The 11,871-nt window shown below is 33.6% G+C and overlaps 1 protein-coding gene across 1 annotated transcript; it reads right to left on the reverse strand.

Annotated features, from left to right (window-relative positions):
• Window positions 1-4,591: 4,591 nt before the first annotated feature.
• LOC133574208 (twist-related protein 2-like) lies at window positions 4,592-8,358 on the reverse strand. Its single transcript, XM_061926303.1, has 2 exons — window positions 7,753-8,358; window positions 4,592-5,018 (listed from the first exon to the last, which is right to left on the reverse strand). Exon 1 carries the CDS (start codon window positions 8,254-8,256, stop codon window positions 7,777-7,779), a length of 480 nt encoding a protein of 159 aa, XP_061782287.1. The 5' UTR covers window positions 8,257-8,358; the 3' UTR covers window positions 4,592-5,018; window positions 7,753-7,776.
• Window positions 8,359-11,871: the final 3,513 nt, after the last annotated feature.

Consider the following 11,871-nt stretch of genomic DNA (forward strand, 5'->3'; position numbering starts at 1 on the left):
TATGTTGTAGTTGAAAGCATGCATGTTTTTGCCCAAAACCTGGTAACAGTTTTATGTCAAGTCCAGTCAGGGTTTATTTTGAAGTGAAATGTTCGCTCCACTCATCTATCAACTGACGTTTGCATTGACCTGATCACTGACTGTATAAAGTGCATGTACGGTCAAAATAAACTGTGTGATTAATCCGCGTATGTAGGAAGGGGATCCATTTGGCCCCATTTGTTGTGGTTCACCTGACATATAAAACGCGACAAATTTGGGTTGTGCACTATCCACTTTGTGTTGAATATCTAAAAAGTGTTTTGTGGCAATTCCAAGGTTTAACCACAGAGTCAGCCAGTTAGAGTGGTGTTTTCCATCATTTTCAGCAGACTGCATTCCAAAATTATTAACCTCCCCTCTTCCTCTCACACGAGATCCACCTAGGAATGGGGCCATATGAATCCCTTCTCTACTGCACATGATGAATGCCCTATATATATGAGTTACCTCTTTATTTTTGACAGCACTCATTTTTGGTGTTAATGTCAACATTTCATCTAAATCAAGGGCGTCAAAGTCATTTTAGCTGCAGGAAAATCTACTCCCAAGTGGGCCGGAATGGTAAAATCACGGCATGGTAACTTAAAAATAAAGACAACTTCAGATTGTTTTCTTTAAAAATAGATCAAGCACATTATGAAAATGTACAAATCACAATGTTGTTGTTTTTTTTTTTTTTTTACACTTACATGTTGCGGTTAATAGTATTCTACCTTTATTTGTCGTCATTGATACTTTCTAAACAAATGATGTGATTATGTTCATCAGTCAACTCATTGGTGTTCATTTTCAATCTATCAATATAAAAAAAATAATATCAAAATCAAATTACAGGATGTTATTTATGTGGTTTGCTCATTTTCCTCGACTGGTGCACTAACATGTGTTTTTTTTGGGGTTGTTTTACATATGTAGAATCATCTACAAAGATACAAAAAAATTGCTATTGCGACATCTAGTGGACACATTTAGAACAGCTGTTTCTTTCATTCAAAAGTGTCGGCTCATTTTTATACTTAGCAAACTCATCCCGTGGGCCGGGTAAAACGCGTTCGCGGGCCTGATCCGATTTGACACCCCTGATCTAAATCATTAGATTTTTTCAACTTTTGCAGTTTTTTAAAGTATTTTTTCAATTTAAAAAAATCTAACTGCAGGCCACAAATAGAGTTTAGGCCTCACTTTGTGGATGACTTTTTGTCTCATAATTTTGACTTTGTAGCTCACAATGTTGACTTTTTTCTCATAGTTTCGACTTTTTATCTCATAATTTCAACTTTCATATGTTATATTTACGACTTTTTATCCAAAACTTTAACTTTTTATGTCATAAGTATGACTTTTTATGTCATAAGTATGACTTTTTATGTCATAAGTATGACTTTTTATCTCATATTTTCGACTTTTTATCCTGTAATTAAGACTTGTTTTCTTATATTTATGACATATTATCTCATCATTTCACCTTTTTATCTTATCATTTTGATTTTTTTCTCTCACAATTCGGACTTTCCCTTTTCATATTTAGGACTTTTTATCTCATAATTTTGACTTTTTGTGTCATAATCCTGACTTTTTTTCTCATCATTTCGACTTTTTATCTTCTTATTATGACTTTTTATCTCATAATTTCGACTTTGTGGCTCACAATATTGACTTTTTTTCTCATGATTTTGACTTTTTATCTCATAATTTCCACTTTCATCTCTTATATTTACAACTTTTTATCTAGTAACTTTGACTTTTTTTGTCATAATTATGACTTTTTATCTCATATTTTTGACTTTTTATCCTATAATTAAGATTTGTTTTCTTATATTTATGACATATTATCTCATCATTTCGACTTTTTATCTTATAATTTTGATTTTTTTCTCTCACAATTTGGAATTTCCCTTTTCATATTTAGGACTTTTTATCTCATAATTTTGACTTTTTGTGTCATAACTATAACATTTTATCTCATCATTATGACTTTTTACTTCATCATTTTGACTTTTTATCTTAGAATTTAGACTTTTCTTTCCTCATAATTTCGACTTTTCTTTTTCATATTTAGGACTTTTTATATCATAATTGTTACTTTTTGTGTCATAATTATCACTTTTTATCTCATAATTTTGACTTCTTATCCTGTAATTAAGACTTATTTTCTTATAACTATGACTTTTTGTCTCATAATTTCACCATTTTATCTCATAATTTTGACTTTTTTTCTCATAATTTCAACTTTTTTTACTTTTTTATCTCATAGTAATGACTGTTCCATCAATCCATCCATTTTTTACTGCTTTTCTCTTTCAGGGTTAACGGGAGCTGGAGCTTTTCTTAAAAAAATGTCGTTTTATCTCATAGTTTTGACTTTTTATCTCTTAATTTCGATTTTTTAATCTCATATCTAAGATTTTTCATCTCATAATTTAAATTGTTTATGTCATCATTTCGACTTTTTATCTTATAATTTTGATTTTTTTGTGTCCTAACTATGACATTTTATCTCATCATTTTGACTTTTTATCTCAACATTTTGACTTTTTATCTTAGAATTTTGACTTTTTTTTTCTCATGATTTCGACTTTTCCTTTTCGTCTTTAGGACTTATCTTTTTGTGTCATAATTCTCACTTTTTATCTCATAATTTCGACTTTTTATCCTGTAATTAAGATTTATTTTCTTATAATTACTACTTTTTGTCTCATAATTTCACCATTTTATCTCATAATTTTGACTTTTTATCTCAAGATTTCTACTTTCAAACCCAGCAGGCACAAGACATTAAAACCACGTTGAGAACTCGTTGAATTAGGTCCTGAAGTTGAACAACTCAAAGCTAACGTTGAAACAACATGCTTTTTGACCACATTTAATCAATGTTGGGTTTTAACTTTGATTCGACCATTGATTTGTTGTTGATTTGTTTCCACACAAATACAACGTTGAAACAACATGCTTTTTGACAACGTTTATTCAATGTCAGGTTGCGCCGTTCATTCGACCTTTGAAATGTGGTCATTTCCCAACCAACAACGTGGATCCAACGTTGTCTCAATTTACTAATGCAACCAATTTTCAACGTTGTTTCAAAGTCAGTTTTAAAGGCCATGCATGTATAATCAACGTTGTATCAATGTCTTGCGCCCGTTGGGAGCATCGCACTGAGTGGAAAAGTGTGCATGCTGGGACATTAACACTGCTTCTACAGTCGGAAAGGCCCAAAAACGTCTTTTTTCTTTTGAGGAAACTAAAATGCGCAAACATTCCGCAGAAATCAATGGTAAACTTTCACAACTGTGCCATCAGCAGTGTCCTCACTTACGGCTTTTTAGTGTGGTTTGCTAGCTGCACTAAAGCGAACCAACAGGCCCTCCAGCGAGTGGTTAGAGTGGCGGGGTAAATTACAAGGACGATACTCCCAGAGATGAGTGCCATGTACAGAACTTGCTGCCTAAAGCGAGTACACAACATTCTGAAGGACAGATACCACCCAGCACATGACCTCTTTAACCTGATACCCTCTGGAAGGAGGTATAGATCGATTCGCGCCAGGACCCTCAGAATGTCTAACAGTCTTTATCCCCAGGCTGTGAGACTGCTAAATGAACATCCTTTCCCTTTGCTGCCCTGGACCATCTTAGTACCTCACTCTTCACCACCTCAATAATTGTGCTCTGGACATTGCATTGCTGCAACATCAACGTAACACCCATCAGACATCCGACTGTTCCCACCCCCACGTCCCTCTATTCGCCATCTTCCTAACAATGCTAAACTCTAAACTATGGTCAACCAGCACTTCTATGCAGTTTCTATGCCACTGGACAAAGCTCAAACAAAATCTCGCTGACATGTATGACTTAAGTGTTATTATGACAATGACAATAAAGGAATTGATTGATTGATTGATTGATTTATAAAGGTGCCAAGTCCTGCTGCAGAAGATAAGGCCATCGTGGTTTAAGAGCTAAGTGATCTTGAGAAAGCAAAGACTTTGGGCCCAATGCATCATAAAGCGTCCTCACCTCAACAAAGGGGTCCTTTCAGTGTTTAGATTGCATCTAACTAAGTCTGGGAAACTAAATGTTTTAAGTGTTTACGGCATTAGCTCAGTTGGCATCTTTTTTTTTCTTTTCTTTTTTAAGTAATTTGCAATGTTGTTGTTCTTATCCGACTCGTTGGGGGCCCTCAGCTCATAAAAGGCATTTGAAATGATTACCGCTTATTCAAGCAGACAAGCTTTTTTTATACGGCCGAGTTTGAAACTGGCTCGAATTTCCTGCACTCTTAATGAAGCTGCAGTTTTATGATCGTTTTTTTTTTTTTTTTTTTTCTGCTTTGGTGTTTCTTTCCATAACAAGAGAAGAGGAGGGAAAAAAAAAAAAAAGTAGTAAATTCCCACAGGCTGCAGGAAACAACCATGTGCGTATGTTGGAGCTAATAATACTGCAGCTAGCAGGAAAACCTGCAAAAAAAAAAAACACTGTATTTTTATTTTGAAGTTCCTCTACACAGCGAATCAGATGAAGACACAAAACTGCATTTTGTTCAAAAATATGTTTTAATAAATAAGCAAAAATGTACAAAAAGACTCAGATGGAGTCTATGGATGATGCATTGGTCCCTTTGCAGGCTATAGGCACTTACACAGGTACAGTAAATATGCATTCATTTACATTACGTTGAAAGTCTTCGGGGAGCAAAATATAAATCCTTCATGAAGTTGTTGGAATATCCCAACTATATCATCCTCCACCACATGTGCGCTTTGCTTTCTTCTTCTTCTTCTTGCAGCAGCTTAACAACAGCCTGCCGGAGGCAGTGGTCAATCTGCAGCCACACACACACACTCCTCGTGTGTGTGCATGTGTGTGTTGTGTGTGAGTGCGTGTGTGTGAGTGTGTGTGTGGCAGTACGTCTCAATGCCACTCAGGTCCATGGGCCGCTCAATAATCCATTTGATTTTGCAGCGTTCAAACAGTCTGCAAGAAAAGTAAAAGATGCGTTACAAATAATATTATTCAATATGATGAAAAATAAAATGCATATAATCACATTTATTATGTGTTTCATCTTGTTTAAATACAATTTCAACACTATTTTATAGATATATTGTGTTTTATCTTATTGTGTAAAATATCAGTTTTATCATTATTTTCAAATTATATAGTCACATATATTACATATATTATGTGTTTTATCATATTGTTTAAAATGCAAATATTAACATTGTTTTGTAATTATACAATAATATATATTACATATATTAGGTGTATTATCTTATTGTTGAGATTTACATTTGTATCGTTATTTTCTAATTATATAATCATATATTACATACATTAGGTGTATTATCTTATTGTTTGAATGCATTTTGCAACATAAATAATACTACATATAGTATATGTTTTATCTCACTGTTTAAAATACAATTTTAACACTATTTTCTTATTATATAATCATATATTACATGTATTATGTGTTTTATCTTGTTTATAATACATTTTAATATATATATATATATATATATATATATATATATATATATATATATATATATATATGTATATATATGTTACGTATATTATCTGTTTTATTGTCTTGTTTAATATACAATTTCTAACAATGTTTTCTAATATATATTGTTATACATATTACATATATTATGATGTATCTTGTTTAAAATACAACTTGTAATATTTTTTTCTAATGATATAACCTTTCAAGTCACATATTTAATGTGTTTTATCTTTTTGTCATTGTTGTTATATATTGTATTGTTTATAACAAAAGTCAATAAATTATTTTTTTGTTTACTTAAACATTTTTTTTAGAAAACTCCAAAGTTAAGTTGGATATTGTCTTTAGTGTTCTATAAGACGTATTTTACAATACATTTTCTTATATATATATATATATATATATATATATATATATATATATATATACACACAGGATGTGTCCACCAACTTCAGCTAATAGCTCATTTTCACCTGTATTTCTTATTGTATATACTGTATTATTATTAAGTAATTTGTTCGTTCTTTTATTTTATTTTGAAAGTACATGTTTTATTTGAACGAAAAGATTCTTGTCAAACGTTTTTTCTCTTTCTAAAATAGCTGCAATTCAGTTCACCCAAGTCATGATTGGAAAAAACAGGAATTATTAAAAACTAAAATTAGAATATTGCTAAAATATGGCAATTGTAGCGATTCCCACATATAAAAGACTCCAACTAAAAGAGGTACAAATATGCCTAATTAAAAATATGTAAAATTTAAAAAAATACAAAATAAACATTTAAATACAATGTTTATTGTAGTGCTAGTTATTACGGGCCTGTTGTTTTGTTTTTGTTTTTTTGTTTCATGCTCCTCTCTGCAGCTGCTTTTTTGGTGCAGCCCAGTCTTTACTGGAGAAAAAACAGGAAATATTTAAAAAATCTAAATGGCATATAGCTAATAATATGACATATATGCATGCTCAAATAGGAATCGAAACATATTCTTATTCAAAGCAAAGTGCACGTGTGCCAATGGTGCACATAACACCATAAAACATAGCATGGTGACGTCATAATAAAGGTGTTGTCTAAAAAAAATATATATATATATATATATATATATATATATATATATATATATATATAATATATATATAATATATGCAATGATGATTATATAATTCGAAAATAATGTAAAAAAATATATTTTAAACAGGAAAATATAGCCCAATATGTGTAGCATTATATGATTATTTAATTACAAAAATAATGATAAAAATGTAATAAGATAGGACACATAATATATGTAACATATATGAATGTATAATTAAAAAAATAATGTTAACATTTGCATTTTAAACGATATATATATATATATATATATATATATATATATATATATATATATATATATATATATATATACATATATATATATATATATATATATATATATATATATATATATATATATATATATATATATATATATATATACATATATATATATATATATAAAAAATACAAATAAATAATAATATATATGTATATACTGTACATATAGGAACAAAACACAGAGGCTATTTCATCCCTACAAGCCTGTTTTGCAGGTTCCCCTGCTCTTCAGGGGATTGTATAATGATTACAATAATACGTATATTTACAAATAATATATATATATATATATATATATATATATATATATATATATATATATATATATATATATATATATACACATAATATATGCAATACATGATTATATAATTAGAAAATAATGTTTAAAAAATATTTTAAACAGCAGTATGTAACACAATATGTGTAGCATTATATGATTACTTACAAAAATACTGATAAAAATGTAATAAGATAAGACACCTAATATATGTAATATATATAATTGTATATTTAGAAAATATTGTCAACATTTGCATTTTAATTGTCAATATTTATATATATATATATATATATATATATATATATATATATATATATATATATATATATATATATATATATATATATATATATATATATATATATATATATATATAAATACATAGGAAAAAACACAGAGGCTATTTCATCTCTACAAGCCTGTTTTGCAGGTTTCCCTGCTCTTCAGGGGCTTTTATAATAAAATAAAATAAAATAAAAAAATAAATAAAAAAATATATGTATACATATATATTTGTGTCCATCCTACTGACCACTTGGGCATCCTCCGAGGCGAGTCAGTGGGAGGTAGACATGGACCAGGCGCCCTCCATCCTCCACACGGAGAAAGCGTAGCTGAGTCTTTCGTGGGCCACGTAGCTGCAGCTGGACATCTTGTTGTCCATCTCGTCGCTCTGCAGCACCTGGCACAGGAAGTCGATGTACCTGGAGGCCAGCTTCAGCGTCTGGATCTTGCTGAGTTTGTCCGAGGGCAGCGTGGGGATGATCTTGCGCAAGGACGCGAAGGCCTCGTTGAGCGACTGCGTCCGCTGCCTCTCCCGCACGTTGGCCAGGACGCGCTGGTTCTGCAGCTCCTCGTAGGACTGCGCGCCGGCGGGGCTGGGCTTCTTGGGCCGCTTGACCGGGCCCGGGCTGAGGCCGCCGCTGCTGCTGCTGCTGTCCTCGGCGGACTTCTTGCTGCTCGGCGTCCGCTTCCTGGCGCAGCGCTTGTGCTGGCGGTCCATCACGTCCTCCTCGCTGCTGGAGCCCTCCTCCATTTCTGTCTTGAAGAAACGGAAGGGTGGAGAGGAGAAGACGGCGTCCACCTTCGAAGCCGTGGTTAGGGGTGGGGGGTAAAAAAAAAGTATCCGTCAAGAGAGAAGAACTCGGAGGAGTGTGCGCGCTTCTCCAAGTGCGCCTTGGCTTAAAAGCGGAAAGTGGAGCTTGGCATGACTCTCTCCTCCTCTCGCAGGAAGTTTTTCCTAACTTTTTTTTTTTTTTTTTGGAAACCTTATCCCGCTTTGGGATGCTAAATACTTGTGGAGGCTGGAAGGGGAGGGATTTTTTTTTTTTTGCCGTCGGAGGGGGAGACTGCCCATGTGCGCCTTTTTGGCTGTCTGCTAAAAGTAATAAAACACTAAAAAAAAGTTCATTTAAAATGTGTGGTCAAAATTTTACATACACTTGTAAAGAACAAATTGTCAAATATGTATATATATATATATTCTAATGATATAATCATATATTACATGTATTATGTGTTTTATCTTGTTTATAGTAAATTACAAAAATAATGATAAAAGTGTAATAAGATAGGACACATAATATATGTAACATACATAATTGTATAATTAGAAAATAATGTTAACATTTGCATTTTGTATATATATGAGATGGTGACTTGTCCAGGGTGTTCCCCCGCCTTCCGCTCTAATGCAGCTGAGATAGGCTCCAGCACCACCCGCGACCCCAAAAGGGACAAGCGGTAGGAAATGGATGGATGGATGGAGTAACACAACAAAAATTATGGCCAATATAGATTTTTTTTAAATGTACTGAAAGGACCAAAAAAGTCAGCCTCTGTCCTGTGAGGGTTAATTATTCTTCATTTTTTAATTTTATATCAGGTGTCCCCAAACTACGGCCCGCGGGCCATATCCAGCCCACCAGCGTTCAAAATCCGGCCCGCGGGAAGTCCCAAGGAAAAATAAGAAAATAAAAAAAATAAAAAGAACAATTAAACTTTTTTTTTTTTTTTATCTGTCCTTTCTAATCCATTTTCTACCGCTTGTTACTCTCGGTGTCTCCTAGCCGCTCGGGCAAATCATATTGTCTATAAATGCATTTTCCCATCGATAACGTGACATCATCACGCTTGAATATATATATATATATATATATATATATATATATATATATATATATATATATATATATATATGTATGTGTGGGGAAAAAATCACAAGACTATTTCATCTCTACAGGCCTGTTTCATGAGGGGGTACCCTCAATCGTCAGGAGATTTTAATGGGAGCATTCGCATACCATGGTTTATATAGGGCACAGAGTGGGTGGGTACAGGCTGGCCTAGGGGCGTGGTGATTGGTTCATGTGTTACCTAGGAGGTGTTTCCGTCTATGGCGGCATGTTGTTACAATTTCGCTGCGCTTGTTGAGGGATGACAGGTCTGGACGGTAGATAATAAACAGTTTCTCTTTCAAGCATAGGTTGCATCTTTTATTACCACTATTGTAAGGTGTGCTGGATGCAAGAATTTGCCATGTTATTGAATATTCAACATTATTGTCTTTGAGGTCCCAAATGTGTTTGCTGAGTTCTGTGGTATTTCGCAGGTTTTTGTTCCTGAAAGAAGCCTTGTGGTTGTTCCATCTGGTTTTGAATTCACCCTCGGTTAATCCTACATATGTGTCGGATGTGTTAATGTCCTTGCGTGTTACCTTAGATTGGTAGACAACTGATGTTTGTAAGCATCCCCCGTTGAGGGGGCAATCAGGTTTCTTTCGACAGTTACATGCTTTGTTGGTTTTGGAGTTGTTCTGACTGGGGGTCGACGGCTCATTTGCAATTGTTTTGTTGTGGTTTGAGATGATTTGTCGTATATTGTTCATGCAGCTGTAGCTCAATTTGATGTTGTTCTTGTTGAATACTTTTCTTAGGGTGTTGTCTTTGGGAAAGTGTTTGTCAATCAGGTTGAGGAATTTGTGTCCAATGTTCGTTGAGACGTTTTTGCTGTATGGGGGGTTGTACCAGATGATGTCGTTTCGTTTTCTGTTCTTTTTTGGCTGGTTTCCTGGCGTGGGTTCATAGGTGAGGGTGAAATTGTATCCGCTTTCATCAAGGGCTTTTTGGTACGGGGGGGTTGCTTGGTCAAATTCAGCTTTGCTAGATGACAGCATCGATAGCCTTTTATTGATTCCGGTAGGTATTCTTTTCGTGGTGGTGGGTGGATGGTTGCTGTCATGGTGCACGTATTGGAGTGTTGTGTTGGGTTTCGTGAATGGTTGGTAGCTGTTATTTCTCAGGTTGAAAGTGACGTCAAGAAAGTTGACGGTTTGCTTGTTGGCTTCAATCGTGATCCGTAGGCCGTTCTCTTTGAAAATTTGGCATATGCGCTTCTTGGTATTCTCGCTGCTCCTTGGCGAGGCACGACACACTGCCAGTCCGTCATCACGGTAAATACCAAGGTTCAGATTGAGGCTAGCGAGCTGGGAGAGGAGGAAACTCCCAACGAGTTCACACGTTTCTGCTCCGTCAAAACTTCCCATAGTGACGTCAAATGTTGCATTGTTCTTTTTTTGCCATGGTGTACTGTTGTGGATGAGAATGGAGTTTTGTGCGTGGATGATGATGTTTCTTTCGTTGCCTGTGATTGAGTCGTAGTCTGAGGCGAAGTCTAGTGCTTGAGTCAGTAGGTCTTTCGTGATGGAAGGGTAAAATTCCTCGATATCAAAGGAGATAAAGTTGTGCTGTTGTTTGTCTTGGATGTTGTTGAACCATTTGATTACTGCTGCTGTATTTCTCCATTGGTTGAGTGGTGTTTTGTCCTTGATTTTTGTGTTGACTCTGTCCAGGATTATTTTGCTGATTTTTCCTATTTCAGATTTAGTTGGGTTTATTAGTCGGCATGTTGTCAATAACATGGCAAATTCTTGCATCCAGCACACCTTACAATAGTGGTAATAAAAGATGCAACCTATGCTTGAAAGAGAAACTGTTTATTATCTACCGTCCAGACCTGTCATCCCTCAACAAGCGCAGCGAAATTGTAACAACATGCCGCCATAGACGGAAACACCTCCTAGGTAACACATGAACCAATCACCACGCCCCTAGGCCAGCCTGTACCCTCCCACTCTGTGCCCTATATAAACCATGGTATGCGAATGCTCCAATTAAAATCTCCTGACGATTGAGGGTACCCCCCTCATGAAACAGGCCTGTAGAGATGAAATAGTCTTGTGATTTTTTTCCCACACATACATATATTGCGCTCTACTACGGTATCGAGCACTATTTTTTGGATAACCTTATTAAGACATATATATATATATATATATATATATATATATATATGTTTATATATGTATATATTTATACATATGTATATATATAAATACATACATACATATGTATGTATGTATGTATGTATTTATATATATACATATGTATAAATATATACATATATACAAACATATGTATATATATATATATATATATATATATATATACATATGTTTGTATATATGTATATATATACATATGTATGTATATATATATATATATATATATATATATATATATCTATACATATGTTTGTATATATGTATATATATACATATGTATGTATATATATATATATATATATACATATA

This window comes from Nerophis lumbriciformis, linkage group LG31 (genome assembly GCF_033978685.3).
Source record: "Nerophis lumbriciformis linkage group LG31, RoL_Nlum_v2.1, whole genome shotgun sequence".
Lineage (NCBI taxonomy): Eukaryota > Metazoa > Chordata > Actinopteri > Syngnathiformes > Syngnathidae > Nerophis > Nerophis lumbriciformis.